General features: G+C 35.3%; 2 protein-coding genes across 4 annotated transcripts; both read right to left on the bottom strand.

Moving 5' to 3' along the window:
- Window positions 1-2,620: 2,620 nt before the first annotated feature.
- LOC130968576 (uncharacterized) lies at window positions 2,621-5,125 on the bottom strand. Of its 3 annotated transcripts, none has more exons than XM_057893923.1 (5): window positions 4,952-5,125; window positions 4,311-4,873; window positions 3,851-4,006; window positions 3,390-3,752; window positions 2,622-3,017 (listed from the first exon to the last, which is right to left on the bottom strand). In XM_057893923.1, exons 2-4 carry the CDS (start codon window positions 4,854-4,856, stop codon window positions 3,405-3,407), a joined length of 1,050 nt encoding a protein of 349 aa, XP_057749906.1. In that variant the 5' UTR covers window positions 4,857-4,873; window positions 4,952-5,125; the 3' UTR covers window positions 2,622-3,017; window positions 3,390-3,404. The 3 variants fall into 3 exon arrangements, with proteins under 3 accessions (XP_057749905.1, XP_057749906.1, XP_057749907.1); XM_057893924.1 differs by having other exon boundaries at window positions 4,311-4,877; window positions 4,952-5,122; XM_057893922.1 differs by having other exon boundaries at window positions 2,621-3,017; window positions 4,311-5,119.
- Window positions 5,126-5,173: 48 nt separating this feature from the next.
- On the bottom strand, window positions 5,174-10,166 carry LOC130968575 (synaptotagmin-4-like). The gene is made up of 14 exons (XM_057893921.1): window positions 9,763-10,166; window positions 9,605-9,679; window positions 9,406-9,513; window positions 9,248-9,280; window positions 9,036-9,125; window positions 8,831-8,956; window positions 8,447-8,572; window positions 7,790-8,197; window positions 7,547-7,681; window positions 6,931-7,149; window positions 6,404-6,676; window positions 6,125-6,262; window positions 5,629-5,931; window positions 5,174-5,534 (listed from the first exon to the last, which is right to left on the bottom strand). Exons 1-14 carry the CDS (start codon window positions 9,943-9,945, stop codon window positions 5,328-5,330), a joined length of 2,424 nt encoding a protein of 807 aa, XP_057749904.1. The 5' UTR covers window positions 9,946-10,166; the 3' UTR covers window positions 5,174-5,327.
- Window positions 10,167-21,286: the final 11,120 nt, after the last annotated feature.

The raw sequence follows: 21,286 nt of genomic DNA on the forward strand, positions 1-21,286 counted from the left end.
TTAACAAATAACTACATACTAAACAAAAATGGTTTTTAGCAAAGAAAGAACTTCTTGGCTTTTAGCAAAGAGCTTGGCCAAAGTGGTTGTGTGAATGACTCCAATAATAGCTATTAAAGAAACTACAACAAGAGTGACCACTGTTAATTACCACACAGCACTGAATCCCACAGCAAACCTAGAAATAAATGTGCCAAAGTAGTGAAAAAATATCCCTGTCTTACTAATAATGAGAATAGAAAAACTCAATCTCTTAAACTCAATAGTTACATCAGCTATCTAACTAAATAATTGCATCACAGTTATCATAAATTGATTTTGAAGTCTAGAAGAAGAGTAAAATTAAAAACATGAAGCATATAATAAATAAAAAGATCACCAATTACAAATTTTTTAGTAAGAACAGAAGTTAAGAACAATGAAAAAAGATTAACAGTTTTCAACCCAATTTTAAAAAAGCTCATCACAATTATTAACAACAACAAAAAGCATTGAAGGAACAGTGAATCAGTATCATAGGCAGTGTAAATTTAAAATCTAAAAGTTATCAATCTAAAATTTATAATCAAATACAATCAGAGCAAAGCCAATCAACCAAGCACTGATTGAGCATTCTGTTCTGATTCTGTGACTGGGAAAGAAAAATTCACATCGACCAATCATGGCAAAGTTCCGATCACTTTGATTCTCACAATAGCAATAGCAATAGTAACAGCATCAGATTCCACAATTAATTGACACAACTACAATCAAAATCTTATACAATACCTTCTTCACCCACTTGGCCCCATACAATCCTGTTTTTTACAATATACTCGTCTTTAGCTCTGACAAAATATTTGTTGACTGGATAAAAACACTCAAAAGTTCTTTATCAATGAATTTAATACTGTGTTTTTTGCTTTTTTATTATTGTTTTTCCAAAATAATGAACTATAACCAAAAAACTCTCCTCACTATTCATTTGTGAAGGTATGAAAATGATCCTCTACCATCACACGACTCCCTCCTGATTGGTATACATAGGTGTTTTTGGTGCAAGTATAAACTGCTGAATCCCTGTCGCAGTTTATGCACATTAGAGCAAATACACAGAAACCACGAGCCCCCTGCTGCAGTTTCTAGCCATTTTGAATATCAACATAAATCACCAGAGTGGTATAATGGTTTATGTTCATTTGGAATCTGTCAGACCTCTCTCACAATTTATATAGGTTAGTTAAAAATTATATTTGCATATGCAATATGCAAAAGTTGTATTTGAGTAAATTTTATTTTCGAATAATTTATTTTAGTCATTTGTCTATATTTTAATTATGGGTATCATTTAAAAAAAAATCATTATTTGATGGTTTGGCTAGTAAAAAGTGAATAAATATGAACGTAATGAATTGAAAACTAAAGAAATTTAAATACTCCGTCTAAAGTTTTCTAATGCGTACTTAAAAATTTGATTACATGATCAATTTAGTAATTTTAATTAACTATTTCTTTCATTGCAAAATAAAATACCACTTTTATGTTTTATTTTGGATACATAAAAAAATCAATCTAAAGTATATGCAAAAATAATCATATCCAAAATACTGATTTATTATTTAAAGTGAGATATTTATTTTGAAATAGAGAGAGTAGTTTAGCTTTTGAAAATAGATTTCAGATTGGATAAATTCATCTTTGAAAGTGATTTTTTCTTTAGGAACTAATTTGTTCAAAAAAAAAAAACTGTAGGGGTATATTATATATAAATGATTAAATGTAATAGAGATCATATCCTCTTTAATATTTCATTACACATCATAGCTTGCTCTCTGGAACACCAACTGGTGCATTTCTGGACCTCTTTTTCACTGCTCGAGAGACCTGCTTCACCGCCTCTTTTGGCAGATGACGAGGCCAGCTCAGCCAAAGTCCTCCATCAGCTACAAGAGTGTTGCCGTTGACATATTTTCCTTCAAAGAATCACACAACTAGTGTTAAGTTTCAGAAGACAAAAGTATGCCAGAGTAACAAACTAATCATGCCCTCAAGAGTCTTCACAAGTGGTTTAACAATAGCACAGAACTAACAAGCATGTGGGAAGGAACACATACTTATTCGCGTGGTCTAAAAGCCTTGTTTTTTTGTTTTTATTCAAAAAAGTCTTGTTTTTAACGTCAGCAATTAATAAGGTGTCCGTTGCCCCATTTTTATTTTTTGGCTATAAGTAATGGATAATTAAAGATGTTATACAATTTGTTTCTCTTTATTTTAGATTTTTAGCAAACCAAGTATTACTGAGTAACTAGGTTGCCAATGGTAAAAGTAAGGGATGTGAAATGTGAATTGATTTGTCTCCACCTGGAGATTCTAATTTTAGTTACCGCCACAGCATATGCGCTTTTGAAAGATGCTTATAAAAATTGACAACGGGCATTGAGTAATTTACATCAGTGAAGTGCATTCGTTTTTTTTCACATTGGATGCTAACAAAACCTTTGTATATTATCCTACGTTCTTCTGTTCCTTGCAAAGTTGACAATACTTCCTGCATGGACCTCGGAAGAATAAAACTATAAAAAAAGCCATCTACATGAAATTTCCAGTGTGTTCCGAGCAATATCTAAGCGTTACTTCTGAAGATGGTTTTTAAATGGAATAGCACATGCCATGGTTCACAATTACTCAGGTTTTCAGTTTACAACAATAGGGTAATGCAGATACAACCTTAAACTTCTGTAAAAAAAAAAAAAATGATACAACCTTAAACTACTAACTCAATACATAACCTGAGTTGACTACCTTAGGAAATATGTAACATGACAAAAACCTATAACCAATACTGTTTAAAGTGATGCCCCAATTGACATTGGTAATGAACCATCTCCTACATCTTGGATCAGTGCCATCACTGCACCACTCTCCACTGATAACAGAATATTAAATAAAAATGAAGAGTTTCATATATAATTTACCGTCCTAATAAATTACAAGGTCCTAATGTATAAACTTGAGCTTGAAGGCAATCAGACTCAGACCTGCAATCACAGAAAGAAAAATATATTTCAACTCTATTATTAGTTTTTCGGTGTTTCTTTAGCAGAAAACAAAAAAGTAACAAGACAGATAATAAAAAGCAAGCTACAGTTCGATCTCATTAGTTTTACTAAATTCAGTCGTAATTGCCAATATTATCCCCATTGGTTTAACGCTAACGTAGTTTAAATTATTTTTATCTTATTATTATGCAACAATTCAAGAGAAGGAAGTTGCAGGACTCAACAAATTAACTCATCATTCATTCGTGTACTAAAGTTTTCCACCTGAACTCAACTATGGACTAGATGAAACCATACAGTTTATGCTTTACACCCAGATGCTTAGTTGAGCACAGAATGATAAGACAATACCTGAAGAATAACAAATCAAATGCTTTTCTCTGCAAGACCATTCAATTTGGTAGAGTTTGCTTCTCGCCAAATTGCTTTCACTTCATCTGTTCGGAACCGCTGGGTGAACGTAGAGTCCTCTAGTGGTGTCGACGCACCATAAGCAAATTCAAGGAGACCAGTATAAGCTATCATTGCACCATTGTCGATGCAATATCTGTCATCGGTGGCAAACAGCCTCCCACCCCGTTCAGAGCACATTGTTCTCATCATCTCCTGCAAACGCTCGTTGCAGCCCACACCACCAACTATAAGGACATCTTTCGAGTCACAATGAGCCATAGCCCGCTCTGTTATCTCCACAAGCATAGCAAACAGAGTCTCCTGCAATGTTAACATTCTTAGAAATCCAAACTCGCAAATTCATAATTTTATAAAGATAGCAGCTTACCGAAGAGAAAGGGAGCAGCAAACAAATATACCTGCAGAGAGTAGCACAAGTCTGCAGGTGTGCACTCGTTATTCTTCAGCTTTTCAACTGCAGTCGCTTCGATGTAACTAAGTATTCCACTAAAAGATACATCCATCCCTTTGACAACATAAGGAATGTCTATAAATTTCTCTCCTTTCTTAGCAAGCTGAAAGGCAAGAAAACCATATAAAGCAAGTTGAACAGATTGAACCATGAGAACACTAAATCCTAAACCCTAAATTCTAAACCATGAGATCACAACCCAGTTAAGCACAATTATAATACTACATTTGTACTCCTCTATGCATATTGTATATTTATCTGAATCAAAGATTGCTACATTAAAGTTCTTAAATGTGACTCATTGATTCATAAAATTTCCATGTTTACATTAGCCTTTAAGTAAAAATTGCTACTTTCAACTAACAAAATGATTAAGGAAAATTGCCAACAACGAATTCATAAAAAACCTGCTCAATGTTGTAACCAGGACTGGGATCATTGGAAAGCGTCAAAACCCTAGCGAAGCGATCCAAGCAGTTACCAACAGCAATATCAATGGTCTCACCAAAAATTCTGTAACGACCCTCACTGTATGCAATGACCTGAGTGTTACCGCCACTAACATAAAGCACAACAGGGTCAACGGCACCGGTGACAACCCTACCCATCTCAATATGAGCGACACAGTGGTTGACAGCAACAATGGGCTTCTTCCAAAGCTGAGAGAGGACGCGAACGACGACAGCAGAGACCTGAAGGGGAGCACCCATTCCAGGGCCCTTGGTGTAGCAGATGCAGTCGATGTCATCGGGAGTGACGTTGGCGGTCTCTAAAGCGGATCTGACGAGTGGAAGAACGTGGTGAAGGTGGTGCTGAGCGGTTTCTCTTGGGAGAAAGCCTTGACCGGGAGGGGTTATGTATGTGTGGCGTGGGTTGGAGAGGATGGTGCCGTCAAGTGTGACAACACCCACTCCGATTTTGTTGGCTGAACCCTCGAATCCCAACGCTATCATTCTCTTCTTTTCACTTTCTACCTTTACAAGATTCATGTAAGTAAAAGGACAACGAATTTAATACATTACCATTTACCGTGGTAGAATAACATTACCTAAAGCAAAATGGCAAGGAAGAGCTTTGGAGAGTCGTTTGGCTTCGGTATTTGGCGGTGATAGAGAAAGGCCTCAGAGGGCTCAGTTGATAAGAATGCGGAGCAGTTGGTGCACAAGAATGAGGTAAAACAGAATTTAGCAGTACTGTTCCGAAATGCCATATGTTTTGGTGCATTTTCATTTCCTGTGTTATATAATAAAACAAAAATAATAATAATAACTTTTACATTAATAAGATTTTATTGGCGGAGTAAGTGTTATACAGCAGATTGTCTTAATCCATAGTTAGTAGAAGGCGGAACTCTGATACACATGTACACATCAACATTAATCTATCTATGATGGTTCATTGAAGCAATATACTTGACTACTTAGTTAGTTCTGAAGGGATGGAGAAGAATTGATGATCTGCTGTCCTAATTCCTTTATTTTGCTGAGAAGCATCATTTGCTGTGTCTCCAGCTGCGCAATATATCCTTCCTGAGTGTCCTCCAGAGTTTCTAGCTCACTCAAAATCCTAGACAGTCCTTCAACATTCCCGTCGTCTATTAACGATCGAAACTTCATCATCATCTCTTTCATCTGACCATATTCAATTTCAACAGTTTATTAAGGGAAAATGGAAACAGGAGACAGCTTCTGAATGGAATTGCTAAAATTATGCTAGAGATCTAACCTGGGTAGGAATTTGGTGCAATGTGCTTAACGAAGGTTCAGAATCCACAACTTGTCTCATTTTCATCTCAGGGACATTTCTTGTAATTTGGATGTGGATCTCGCCACTTTTCACCCCTTGGAGAGGTATCCACTTGTCTACCATCTGGTTTGGAGGCAACCTTTGATATTCCACAACACATTCACCGATGCTTGATGTGGGCAGTAATGCATTATGGTCCTTAACACGCAGTACAAGGAGACTGCCATCGTCCAGGAAGTCTAAGGTCTGGTTCCATTGAGGATTCAAAGTCTTGGGAATAACCTACCACACAATGTCAGATAAAATCAGCATAAAAATGCTATGGAAAAATGACATGAGCAAGAAAGAACAGGGGGCATAACACGTGAATGAAACAATGAAAGGCTTGGATATTACACTTCACAAATATTTAGTAGAAATATGAGCATGTGTTATCAAGTGTTGTTACTGCAAATTAAGGATTCTAGGTCTTAACCTTTGTCCTTTTCTTCAAGTTTCCATAGTCTACCCTCACAAAAGGATCACTTGTCCCTCTAAGATCAGCAGCAATAAGATCCCTTGCTTCAATCACAACTAGTTCTATCCAACCTTTTTGTGAGCTCGAAGCTGTATCCTGTTCATTTCGAAGGAGCAATGCATAATATCAATTTAGGTGAAAATTTGGCATGGGTAAAAATAACTGAAGTGATAGTATAATATTATAATAAGTTATTGCTTTGTGCTTTATTCCCCATCCCCTGTTGAGGACACATACCCTTGATCCTTCTTGGTCATTCACCTTAACTACTTCTATCTTAAGTCTTAACTCGCCAGAACTCACTCCTTCGAGAGGGATCCACACATCCTTGACTGAGCTGTCTACTAGTCCCTCCAAATTTACATGAGCACTACCAATATTTTCATCTCCAAAAACTTCATTAGTAAAGCACTTTACATTTAGGTATTCATCACCACCCGTCTCATCAAATTCAAATGATTGATTCCAAATGGGATTCGGAGTTTGAGCATTCATGGTTTTCTGGATAGTCTGAAAGAGTATTAACAACCAAATCAGATAGTGAGTTATTTTCAAATGGCATTGCAATTTGCATCTATTATGCTCAAGTAAACAAATATTCTGTTTGCACAAGTTCTCTTTCCACAAATTGCACACAAGAAAGGGAAAGTGTGCTTCAAGAGTTTGAATCATTATTCATTATAGGACAACTTCAAGTAAGCATCCTATAGAGAAACATGTGTTGTTCCAATCTCTACAACAGTTCAACAATCAGTTTCACTCACCTTTTCATACTGCAGTTTGACATATGTATCAACTTTTCCAAATTTGTCTTTTGTAGCTAGATCTTTTGCTTCAACAACGGTTATCCTAAGTTTCCTTCCAGTTTTTGACTGCAGATTTGATGATTCACTTAGTGGTGGCTGAGAGCTAGTACTGAGGCTGTTCAAGCTATGTGAACCATCTGCAAATTGCCATTCTTTTACTACAATTCTCACCTTCAACTGAAAATGGATGAGAGGTATGATGAGTTAAACATTTCATTCACATTCAATTTTATTTTCCTTTTTATTTTTAATCAGAGAATAATGTTAGACAGAGGCAGGAAGCAATCATTTCATTATCTATACATCCATACATTTATACATATTATTAAAGGGGATTCTCCCATTTGTCTATACATCTATACATACATATTATAAAGAGTACTCTCCCATTTGGTGTCCTTTTCCTATTCCAAAAATGCCACTCTCTCTAACATCTCCTATAACTACTTTTACAATTCTAATTTCAAAGTTAAGTATCCACTTCAAAAAAGCCTGCCTGGAAATACTATCGTTTTACACAACAAAGAAAAAGCAAAGCAAGTGGCTGTTAATTTACTAGCCATAGATAATGTACCTCTCCAGAGTTGGCCTCCTCAAATGGAACAGTCATTTCAATTTCATCTCCACAATCTTTTGCATGTGTTGCTATGACACCAGAGTTTGGCCCAGTTGCCCACATTATTGTTGAATCATCTTCAACATGCCTCATCTTCTCAAACACAAAGCATCAGTGAAGCTTAAAGATAGATAAGCAGTTGCTGCAATGAGATAAATTAAACAATTTTCTGCTTGTATATATTAACATCAATGACAATACCTTGATTTCACAACTTGCTAGGTAGTCATACTTCACACTGCTGGGAAGGCACTCATAAAGATTAAAGCGAACAATTCCTGTACTATCATGTAATACCATATTAAACGTTGCATCCCATGTTGGTGTTGAACCTCGGCTCACACCTGTCCTCCTTGTCAATTCCTCTGCTTCTACTTCCACAAATGTCTGCAGGTCCTTGTCATCCAATTTTTCTTCCAAGCAGCCATTTTGTTGCCTCAAAGATGGGCTTCCCTTAAAGCAACTCCTAGAAAGTTTGTTTGCTGAAATCACTGTAACATATATAATGCCTCCAACAACTCTTTTCCTTAAATTCACTGCCGGCAAAGAGAAGCATCGGCGCCGAGGTTCCACCATAGTTTTAAGCAAAGTGTCGGTAAAAAGTTTCTCCTGTATAAAAGGAAAAGTGCAATTGGAATGAAATATCGTACTCCATTGAAGGAAAGTAAGACAGAAGGTTAAAGAAAGAGACTTAAATTCACATAGCACATTCAAAGTCTGAGCCTGCGGCGAAAATTGAAATGAACTATGCCAAAAATGAATATAGAATCATCTTGATTTAATTATTTCAAAATGGATTGAATTATGCCAGAAATGATAAACATAAGCTTTTTCAAAAATAAATTCTCCAAGACGCACCAGCCAAGAAGAAACACCAGGCACCTCTGTTCCACCACTTCCAAACGCAATTCCAATTCTCACCTCAGGTTTTGATGAAAATGAATACAGAAGGGCTTTTCCATCTAGAATTGGTGTAATGAGGAGCTGCATAAAAATGTGAATGATTAGATTAGTAAAGAAAAATGATTTAACTAACAATTAGTGGCTACAAACATAAGGCATAAGCATTTAGAAATGAATTTTCTTCAAATCCGGGCAAAGTATTTTATAGTTCTCGTAGTAATAAGTGTTATTACTTGCTTCAAAAATCAAACTTGCTTATTTGTTTTCATATATGTTGTTTCATTTTATATAGTTTAGTGCCTTAGAATCTTAAAGAAATATAGATCCTATTTGACATACATCACCCTTGATATGAAGACTGTTAATCATAATTCGGGTAGTTCCCATCAATGGCTTGGCAAGTTTGGCAAGCATCAAAATACTCATGTCACTAGTGTCCCAATCAAAACCCATGTTCAAGATCCGCTGTCAAATACCAACAGAATACTTTACAAAATTGTTGGGTATGTGGAAACAGGCTAAAAACAATTGTGAAACAAAAAACCTGATCACCAGAAGTTGACCACCGCACCCCTTGAAGACCCAAACTTGGAGGGCATGACCCTAGTGAGAACTCCCGCAGGTCAACTTTCTCCTACAAAAACAAGCATCTTAGTTCAGTACACATCTTCTAATTTTCAGTATCATTCATCTTCATGTTACAATTAAGAAAGTGTGCAACTCTTTAACAAAAAAAAAAAAGCACAATTTACTTACTATAAGGCTTGGTTTCCGGAGCTTTAACCGCTTCTAGATCATGAGACAAGAAAAAAAAAATCAAAGTTAACATCAAAACTTATATGTAATCAAATTAAAGCAATTTGGCAATTTGGCACACAAAACCAAAATATAGTAGAACGTAAGTGAAATGTCACCTCCACTATAGCGGATAACCTTCTTGAAAGCTTTGGATTAAAATAGTTGGGCCAGACTTGAGTCAAGAGCTTATTCAACCATTCACAGTGTTCCAATGGTGTAGCGGGCTATGTACACAGCAAGTTGAATTCATGTGAATTGTGTAGAGATAAATTGAGAATGCAAAAGGGAGAGAAAAGGAATTGGAAAATAGTATACCGAGGAGTTGAGCATGATGCGGCGCCATTTCTTGTTCAAGTCCTCCTCAAGCAGTTTGCGTTGATAACTCTGATACTAGAAATAGAAAAATCATCAATTAGTTAATTAATTAATTTAGTAGCCAAAATGAAAAGGGAAGAGTGAGAAGGGGTCGTTACTTGGATAGTTGTCCAAAGAGCAAGTGCAAGGAGAAGCAAATTGGAGAAACAAGAAACCCAGTAAGCAATGAGGAACAGTAAAGCAAGCAAGAATGGGATCCGAGGCTGAGTCACATGGCTCAACAAGAGTGCAGCCTCTTCTATGTTCATCGGAATCAGCTTTCTCTTGCCACTACTACTCATTGCAGCCAGATGAAGGAAAGATTTCAAGCAAAACCAACTCCGATTTTGTCTCTAGCTCTCCCTTACATTGTAATTGGTGATTGGTGCTACTGTTAGGGAGGAGAGGAGACGTACAGGAACTCGAATGGAAAGAGGACAAAGGGGAAGTGCAAGAAATGAATATGAATATTAATAATCGTACGTCTTGAGTTGACGAATCTAATCTGAGTAAACAAAAATTAGAGCCTCGTCGTCGTCACAGAATGTCATAATTAATTAATTAATTAAATCGATGCGAACTTATTTAATTAGTACAGTAGGAGTTGCTGCAACTGGCCGCTCATCAAAACTATCCAACTACCTGCACATCTGTTCTTTAACTGTTATAACTTCTCAATCCCAAAGTTTGCTTGCACAAATCAACGGCTCATATTTGTTTACCGTCGAGCAATGCAAGGTTATTTTTTTCTGGAAAGAACTCACTTTTGCTTAAAAAATTTGATATGGTTTTAATTTTGGTGTAATATTTGCAAGGTTTTATTCAAATGAAGACCATATTGCAAATTGTTAGATTGTTACCATCTTTACGTAAAGATGTTTTTCCATATTTAAAAGTAGGACTGCAATGAGTAGGATAGGAAAGTCTTTCCTAATCCTATATGCGGATTGAAAACTTTTTTAAAATTCTATCTTATCCTAGTCGCAGGTTGAAAATTTTTCAATCCTAACCCTATCCGCACCCTAAAATTCTAAATCCGATTCTATCTGTAGAAAAAAATTTTCAAATAAATATAAAATTCAATCATTCCAAATTTCATACGTATTAATAAAATAGAAAATAAAAAACTAAATTCAAATTAAAATTAAAAATAATAAAATCTTAAAGAAATCCAACATAAAATTACAAATAATATGATCATCAACTAGTTTAGTGATTATTTCAAATTTTTATAAGAAAAAGATTGTGAATACAAAACTCACTTTCTTCACTACATATATAACTTTTACATATATATTATATAATATATTAAGAGTGTGGGTAGGGTTGGGTAGGGTATACCCTAAACCCGTACCCTACCCTACCCGCAGACAAATTTGCACCCTACCTCACCTTACCTGCAGTGGGTATGATAGACAACCCTATTCAAACGGGTTGGTTCGGGTTAGGTACCCGCGGATAGGGTATATATTGCCAACCTTATTTAAAAGGGGGATACAGTCTTGAACAAAGTTGCGAGAACCGAACCTGAACTAGTAGAGTGACTGGCTTAATAATTCAAAATTCAATCAGAGTTCAACCAAAATTCAACCGATTTAATTAAATATAAAATAAAATTATTAAAAATTTAATATAAAATTTTAAATATTTAAATTCAATAATTTATTCTTTTTATTTTTTGGTTCATCCTCTGCAATTTGTTACTTTATTCTTGTTAATTTGATGCCTCAATGCATTTGTTATCAGTTAGGATTTCTCTATTTTACCAAAACTTTGTAGTATGGTGAACTAGTTGGGTTCTTGGATGCTAACCTTTTTTCATATTTTAATAAGTATCTATGACATGATGTTTTGAACTCATGAAGAAAAAAAAACTTATAGTCCTTGCTTGTAAAAAACCTTCTCTTGTTCCAAGATTTTAAAATGCTATGATAAATTTTTTGAGTATATACTCATTTTGGTCCTTAAAGAATTTCAAACAAGCCATTTTAGTCCCCAACTAAAAGTAATTACTTGATTGGTCCCTAACAATTAATTTCGTTAGTCACTTAGGTCCTTGGCTCAGTGAACTCTAACGGAGGACAAAATAGTCCCTAAAAATTCTAACATAGGACAAAATGATCCCTGACAACTCTAACAAGGGACAAAATGATCCCTGACCCCTTTATTCGAAAATGACACTGTTCTTCTCCAATTTTTATGATATCTCGCATAACCCTAACATTCATACTCTCTTTCTTCACCTTCACATTCTTCTTTTTCATCTTTTCCTTCCTCCTCGTTAGCTCCAAAATTAAGCCATGGTCTAATTGTCACACGTGTCGCACCTACCTCAACATGTTATGAACCACACACTTCCTAAATCTTTAGCTTCATTCCTTCTTTTCTGAAGTCTTAACAAATGACTTGCTGTCTGGATTCATGGGATCCATCGAAGACGATAACTAGTTGAGAGACATGGGCATTAGTTTCCTGAGTATGAATTGGTTGAAAACAAGTTGAGGATTTTTTCTCTTTTTTTAGATAATTACATCTCCACCCAATTCCAAACAAAGTGGGCATAGTTCCAAAAAACAGTAACAAAAACAGAGCAATAACTGTAAAGAAAACATAAAAACTAGCATAAAAACAGCAAATTGGGAGCAAAAGAATATAATAATTTTAGCTCCTCCAAAAACACTTCAAGATGAACGCGATCAGTTATACAATATCAAATCATGATCATTCTCCTTCCAACTTTTACTCTGCAAAATAATTGGTCTTTTTCATAGATAAGTAAATCATGCATCAAAGATCAACTTCATATGTCTTTTTATTCACCTTAAATTTGATATTTGCGCTCATAAGTACATCAATTACTCCTATATTATCGATCTTGACACCATCGATTTGTGCATTCTACAACTTCCTCCTTTAACTTCTCTAATACCAACACTCTATTATTAAAGACAATGTTATTTCTACATTTTCATGTGCACCATATTACAGAAAAAAAATAACACCATCCACACTTTCTTCATATCTTTCCTTATCTTTCTATCCATCCACACCTCAAAGCATTCTTTGGTGGTTCCTGGCCAAAACCAAATCACACTCCAATCTACCAAGATTGATCCCCATAACTTTCATATACAATCACATGAAAAAAACAAATGATGTACCGTCTCCAATCTATCCTTACATAAGACACAAAAGGATTTCACTTCTGGTACAATCTTAAACTTACATAATCTATCTCTAGTATTCAATCTTTCTAAAATTACAAACCACATTAGCAACTCAACCTGTGGAGGATTTTTTTCTTGTGAACATTAAATTTATAGTGTGCATTGTGTAGTTTGAAGTTACAGTGCTAGACTGTTAGTGTTATACGAGATATGATGGAAATTGGGAGAGAATAGTGTCGTTTCCGAATAAAGGAGATCAGAGACCATTTTGTCCCCTGTTAGAGTTGTCAGGGACTATTTTGTCCTTCGTTAGAATTAACGGTATAAAGGACCTAAGTGATTGACGGAGTTAATTATTAGGGACAAATTGAGTAATTAATTTTAGTTGGGGACTAAAGTGTCTAATTTGAAATTCTTTGAGGACCAAAATGGGTATATACTCTAAATTTTTCAAGTGGTAGAAGGCTTTTGAAACTGATGTGGCTTATGGTGGGAAGCATGGTTATACTATGATGATAAATGCTGGATTTGCAATTTACCTTTGCAAATACTTCATTTACATAATCATGTGTACCAATCTTGTAATAGCCTCTTAGACTTTTTCTTTCACTTTACTAATTCATATTCACTGAAATTTCACATGTGAAGGATTAGTTTTCTTTTTGGTAATAATCAGGTGCTTGTCGAGACAGAAATAAGGACTCAAATCATGTTGAGTGGGTCAAAGATTTTCTGAAAGATTTACATGTTCCTGGTTTGAGGAATTATGTTAAGAAATTTCATCCTTTAGCCCTGTATAGAATCCAACAAAAAAAGTAATTGCTGCATCAAAAGCTTCTTCATGTAATTCACCTGCTGCCCCTCCTTTCCGTAGTTCTGAAACATCTCGGGCTTTATGTTCTAAACCAAATGTAAGAATGTTTGCTGTTTTTCAACATATCAGTTCAGGAGATATCACTTCAGGTAGTTTATTCTTACTCTTGCATTCTTGAGTGAACATTTGGCATATATGAATTATATTTTTTATATCCTAGGTTTGAGAAAGGTTACAGATGACATGAAAGCAAAAATTCGAACAGATAGAATTGGAGTTGTTTGAACTACTGAAAAAGAAAGCTTATATATGTCTGTCTGTGTCTTAGTCACAGTGTTGTGAATAATTCAGTATTAAGAATTACACTTTAAGGGATGATCTGTGATGTTATTATTGATCTATTATTTTTACATTAGTGTCTAGTTTTTATCTTTTGTGTAGCTCATTTTGTTGCTATCTTTGTTTGCGCTGTTGTTGTTGTTGTACTGTCTTAGTAGATTATGTTTGATTCAGAATTAATAACTATAATATAAATATATAGAGAAACCTGGTCAATGTTAATTCATTAGTTTTGATGTTATTGTTATTGGTCTTTTTGGATTATAACTGCTGTCACCCTCGGTTGAATTGTTGTTGGAGCAGGAGATGTTGTTGGTTAGTGCTTATTTTATGGAAGGTGTTAATGGGAAGGAGTTACATAGCCATCTACACAACATAAGGCCAAATTAATATAATTATACTTTAAATTTACTTACCAATGAAGGATTATACTCTCTCTACCATTGAACAGCAAACAATATTCTACCTATAAATAAAACGAGGTCCAAGTGAACATAATACAAGAAAATATTATTTTTTTTAAATAAAAAGCTCAACACAACAAGGTGGAGCATTAACATCTCAATAAAAAAGTACTAAACAGATAAAATAAACTAATTCCTAATCATCTTCGATAAAAGCCATCAACAACCCAAAAGATCAAATATCACTCCACTCTTTATAACTCTTAATCGACCTGTTAACTACTCCTGCAACACCTGATTCTTGATTCCTGAAAATTCTGTCATTTCTTTTCAACCAATTGCTCCAAATTAAATAATAACAATAAAATCAAACTCACTAATATTCTATTAATTTGACTGCACGATTGTCCCCCTGAACCACGTAAACTTACGGTCATTCAACTCTATATCCACCAGTTTGATAATGCTGTTAACACACTAACTCCTTTTCTTTCTTCCAACTGTACAACCTCATTGAAGACACCCATGTAGCAAAGAGAAACCTGACATATTTTCGATAAAAAATTCTGCTCTTCTCATACAGCAAGCTTCTCTTCCCTTGTATCCGCACCATACACCAAGCAAACAACAAAAATAAAAATTATTGTTTGTCGATTCCCCTTCTATACACAACCATCACTCCCTTTGTAACAATTACTCAACCTAAACATCATAACATCTCACATTATTAATAAGACTCCAGAAGCACTTTTCTATCCCACAAATTCCAAACTCACCGCATCATTATCCCAAAATTGCACTATATCAAACTTAGAAATCACCTCCTTCTTTGTCTCTATCAATCCTAACATATTCATATTATTTTTACGCTTAAATTTTTTACTATATTCCACTTTCCAACACTTCCTAAACCTCTCATATTCCACGAACTAAAATCATTTAAAAACTTTATTACACACCTTATTTCAGTTTTTGGGGCGGCACCTTCTTGCTTTTTCTTTCTGTTTTGCTTGCCTTCTTTTTTGTACCAATAATTCATTCTGAGCTTGGAGAATAGTCATAATGTCCTTATACTCGTCATATAAAACAGCTCCTGATTCAACAACCAGATCCCAAGCAACCTTATTTTCAGCCATATCTTTATCCCAACTTTCTTTGTGTTCATCTTGATATTATACGAAGAAAATATTATAAGCTAATCACTTTGATAAAACCAAAATGTGACCAATTACCACTTATAACTACAAAGAGGAAAGAAAGAAAAAATATATATTAAGCAATGGGAATTCATAAAAAATGTATCCTAAAACAAAATATATTTATAATTAATCAAGTATATTAGAGTTATCATCATTTTGGATACTCATAAATTTCATCACTAAAATAAATATGTTTGTTGGACTTCTAATAGATACAAAGTAATATGAAATTAATCACTACTCATAATAATGCAGTTGCTATATATTTTGTAAAGACAAACCCAATATAAAAGATTGATTATATTATGTGAATACTACATTTTTCATCTGATACAAAATATGCAATGCAATTTATAATGCTTGAAGCAATTAAAGAAAGAATCACTAACATTGTTTCCTAATTAAAGAATGGTTTATGTGACATGAGGAATAAAGCTCCACTATTTTTTTCCTTAAATTTCTCATGGTTCTCCTAACCTTACTGAACACCTATTATTTTTATAATTCTCCACCTCAGTCGCAATTTGATAAACTGACTCAAATTTTGAACGAACAAATTGTAGTAGTATCCGGTTGCATCATCTTGATAATGACTGCCTATGTACCCTTACCAGGATCAAACCAAATGTAGTTCATTTATTCGCCATGTAATGCCTAACAGGTAATAATGTTGAGCAAATCCAAGCAATACTGGAATTTGTTTCCCGACGCTACTTTAGTCAACATGTCTGCTGGGTTTTCATTTGTGTGTACCTTCATGAGAGAAATGTCACCTTTCTCTATAACATCAAGTACAAAGAGATACCTAACATCAATATGCTTGGTACGAACATGATGAACCTGATTTTTAGCCAAATTAATCGCACTTTGGCTATCACAATTAAGATTCACACAATCTTGCTTAAAACCCAAATCATCTAGAAGACCCCTTAACCAAAATGCCTCCTTCACCCCTTCTTCTATTGCCATGTACTCAACCTCTGCAGTAGATAGTGCCCTTGTAGCTTGTAATCGATCGCCAACTAACCGGAGTACTAGATATTTTATATATATAAGTAGTTGTAGATCATCGTCTGTCTAGATCATCAGCATAATCAAAATCAACAAAACTGCTAATATGACATGATGATTTACCACCAAAGCATAAACATGTTCCAATACCCTTCAAGTACCTTAATATCCACTTGACTGCTTCCCAGTGTGTCTTTTTTAGGTTTGTCAGAAACCTGCTAACAACACTGATTGCTTGTGAGATGTTTGGGCGTGTGCATACCATAGCATACATTAGGCTGCCTACAGCACCTGCGTAGAGTACATTGTCCATATAAGCCTTATCTTCTGTTGTTGTAGAAGATTGTTTGTCTGAGGGCCTAAAATGTAGAACCAATGGAGTCACCACTGACTTAGCATTTTTTGTCCCAAACCTTTCGACAACTGGTGCATGAAACTGACTCCGCACGTTTCACACAGATAGACCGGCAAGTATACCGGGTCGTCCAAGTAATACCTCAGGTGAGTGAGGGTCGATCCCACGGAGATTGTTGGATTGAGCAAGCAATGGTTATCTTGCAGATTTTAGTTGGGCGGATAGAAAATATAATTGTCACAAGAAAATGCATAAAACAGATAAATAAATAAAATGTTACTAGATAGGTGTGAAATCAATGGTATGAGAATGGTTGAGGCTTCAGATATGCTTTGTCTTTCCTGATTAACTTTTCTTACTGTCTACTTCAATAACTTTCTGATTCATTCAATGGCAGGCATAAGTGATTAACTCATGTCCTCTCATCAAGTTTACCTCCTCCAGTGTAGTAATTCACCATGTTGTAAGTGACTCATGTCCTCTCATCAAGCCACCTCTAGGTTTCTCACTGTAGCAAAAGATGAAGCTCTAAGCAATCCACTCCCTTTCATGATCCTACTCAAGGTACCACAGACAAGGTAGATCTTCCGAATCAGGGAACGCTGCTTCTCAAACTCTAGCCTTAGCGGCACAGAGACCTCACTTACCCACGGTCAATAGGATTTCATGTCACTTATCCAAAGTTGTCCAGGTACTCTATTGGAATCTGTAATGCAATCTCTAGCTTTGATTCAACGCTATCCGGGTCAAGACTCGCACGGAACCCATGTAGAACAAGGGTGATTGTCACGAGTCACCCTCAATTCATAAGATGAAGAACGAGAATGCATAAGAGAATAGAATCAGACATATTGAAATAGAACAATAGTATTATTAATCCATGAAACTCAACAGAGCTCTTAACCTTAACCTTAGGAGGTTAGTCACTCATGTTGTATAGAAAATAGTAATGAAAGGTTCGAATGGGCAAAGATCTCTAACAAGGGTGATCTTTGTTGTATATATACTGATCTAATAACTAAGGATTACAAAAATATGATAGAATGGTCTTGTAGTACGAAAATCCACCTCTAGGGCCCCCTTTGTGAGTGTTTGGACTGAGTTAAGCGTGTCTCCCACGAGCTTGCTCCCTTTTGGGCGTCCAACTCTAGCTTTGGACTCCAGAATAGGCGTTGGACGCCAGCTACTCCCCTTTGGGCAATGGACACCAGGAATGGGGCTGGTGGCTGGCATTGAACACCAGTTTTTGGCCTTCATTTCCGAAACAAAGTATATACTGTTATATATTTCTAAAAAGCCCTAGATGTTAGCTTTCCATAGCCATTGAGAGGTCACCATTTGGACTTTTATAGCTCCAGAAATACTCCTTCGAGTGCACGAAGGTTAGATTCTAACAGCATCTGTAGTTTTTTCTCTGTCTTTGAATCAGACTTTGCCAAAACTCCTTAATTTCAGTCAGAAAATACCTGAAATCAAATGAAATGTAACAAATCAAAGTAAAATCCTAAAAATGTGAATTTTACACTAAAACTTAAACAAAACATAATAAAAACTATATGAAAATTATGCCAAAAAGCGTATAAAATATCCACTCATCAGAATACCAAACTTAAACTGTTGCTTGTCCCCAAGCAACCAAAACAAGTAGGATAAAAAGAAGATAAGGATACAATAAATCTCATATTTTCCAATGAAGCTCAGTTTCAATTAGATGAGCGGGACTAGTAGCTATTCACGTCTGAATAGTTTTGGCATCTCACTTTCCTTTGAAGCTCAGAATGATTGGCATCTTTAGGAACTTAGAATCTAGATGATATTATTGACTCTCTTAGTTTAGTTCTTTTTTATTCTTGAACACATCTTCTTTTGAGTCTTGGTTGTGACCCTAAGAGTTTTGTTTTTCCGTATTACCACCGGATATATAAACGCCACAGACACTTAAATGGGTGAACCCCTTAGGATTGTGATTCAGCTATGCTAGAATCCCAGCCAGTGGTGTCCAGAGTTCTTAAGCACACTCCTTTTGCTTTGGATCACGACTTTAACTGTCCAGTCTCAAGCTTTTTACTTGACATCACCACAAGCATATAATTAGGGGGAGAAGTTCATTTGAACTTTTAAGGCCAAGGTTTTGTTTCTTTTAGGCCCTTCTAACCATTGATGCTCAAAGCCTTGGACCCTTGCTCTTGCCTTTTGGTTTAAAGAGCTATTTGATTTTTCTTTCTTTTTCTGCTTGCTTTTTTTCACATATTTTCTTTCTCTTTTTCTTTTTTTTTTTTGCTTTTTGCTGCTTTTTCTTGCTTCAATAATCAATTTTTTGGATTTTTCAGATTACCAATAATACTTCTCTTTTTTCATCATTCTTTCAAGAGGCAACATTCTTAACTCTAACATCAAACATGCACTGTTCATTCATACATTCAGAAAGTGAAAACAATGCCACTATTACATAACTCGAAATTCATGTATTTCCCTATTCTTTTTCAAATAAAATTTTCTTTTAAGTAAGGTGAGAGATGCATGGAATATTTCATAGCCTTAAAACATAGATAAAGATGATCATGCATTTAGAAACAGGAAACAGATAATGAAATACAATGGAAAACAGAAACATGAGCAAAGGGGAATATGTAACGGGTGCCACCTTAGTGACAGCGGCTACCGCTTCCTCTAGAGAATCCAATGGAGCGCTTGATTTCTTCTATGTCACACCCTTACCTCTGTTGTTCTTTCCTCATGGCTCTTTGATCTTCTCTTATTTCATGGAGGATGATGGAGTGCTCTTGATGTCCCATCTTCAACTAATCCATTTTAGTGCTTAATTTTCCTAGAGAAGTATGCAATTGGTCCCAATAGCCTTGGAGAGGAAAATGTATCCCTTGAGGCATCTCAGGGATTTCTTGTTGAGGCGGCTCCACATGCTCTTGTTGAGGTGCATGTATGGGCTCTCTAGTTTGCTCCATCCTTCTTTTAGTGATGGGCTTGTCTTCCTCAATAGGAATGTCTCCTTCTATGACAATTCTAACTGGATTGCATAGGTGATAGATAAGGTAGGAAAAAGCCAACCATGCTAAGGTGGAAGGCTTTTCAACTATCTTGTACAGTTCTTGAGGTATTACCTCATGTACCTCCACCTCACTCCCAGTCATGATGCAATGAATCATGATGGCTCAGTTGATGGTCACTTCTGATCGATTGCTAGTAGGGAGTATGGAACGCCTAATAAAGTCCAACCAACCCCTAGCAACAGTTTTGAGATCCAATCTTCTCAGTTGGTTTGGTTTACCTTTTATGTTATTGATCCACTGAGTTCCAGGCATACATATATCTTTTAGAATTTGATCTAACTTTGGATTGGCTACCACCCTCCTATTAAAGGATTCTGGATCATCCCTTTGTGGAGGCAACTTAAAGATCTCTCACACCTTGTCAAGATGAAAATAGAGAGTCTTCCCTCGCACCATGGTGCGAAAAGTATGGAATCCTTGTCCATCTTTCTTTTGCTTATCTGTCATCCAAATATTTGCATAGAATTCATAGATCATTGTTATTCCAACATTGATCTCAGGGTCGGCCAGGATCTCCCAGCCTCTCTTTCGAATTTGCTCTTTGATATCCAGGTACTCATCTTCTTTTAATTCGAATTTAGCTTCCGGGATCACTGTCCTCTTGCACATTATTTTGTAATAATTGCCTTCATGCTGCTTTATGTAGAATTTGAGAGGTTTGAAAATAACTGTTTAGTTGTCTTCTTTCTTGCTTCTTGAAGTGGGATTTCCATTTTTTAGAGCCATGGAATTTAAATGGAGTGAGAAGGCAAGGGTCTTTCCACACCAAACTTAAAAGGTTTTGCTTATTCTTGAGCAAAAGAGAAGAAAGAAGACAAAGAAGAGGAGAAGAATTCGAAAGTAGTGCGGATGAAGGAGTGTGTGGAGCGAATGTTATATATATAAGGAGGGAAGGGTGGGTTTCGAAATTAATTAGATAAAAGATAAAGAAGATATGAGTCATACTTTAGTAAAAGATAGAAAAATATAAGTTTTAAAATTAAAAGATATGAAAAAGATAAAAAGATAAGATAGAAGGTATGAAAAAGTTTTAAAAGATATGAAAAAAATTGAAAAAGATATGAAATTTTAAAAAAAATTGAAAAAGAATTGAAAAATATTTTGAAAAAAATTTAGATTTGAAAAGAATTTGATATTAAAATATGATGGATAAGACAGTTTTGTTTAAAAGATATGCCTGAAAAGATAAAGATTGGAAAAGATAAGCTTTGAAAACGTCAACAACTTTCCTAACCTGTGTTGGGCGTTTGAACGCCCAAAATGCCTTGATTATGGCGTTCAACGCC

Source organism: Arachis stenosperma, chromosome 3, assembly GCF_014773155.1.
Source record: "Arachis stenosperma cultivar V10309 chromosome 3, arast.V10309.gnm1.PFL2, whole genome shotgun sequence".
Lineage (NCBI taxonomy): Eukaryota > Viridiplantae > Streptophyta > Magnoliopsida > Fabales > Fabaceae > Arachis > Arachis stenosperma.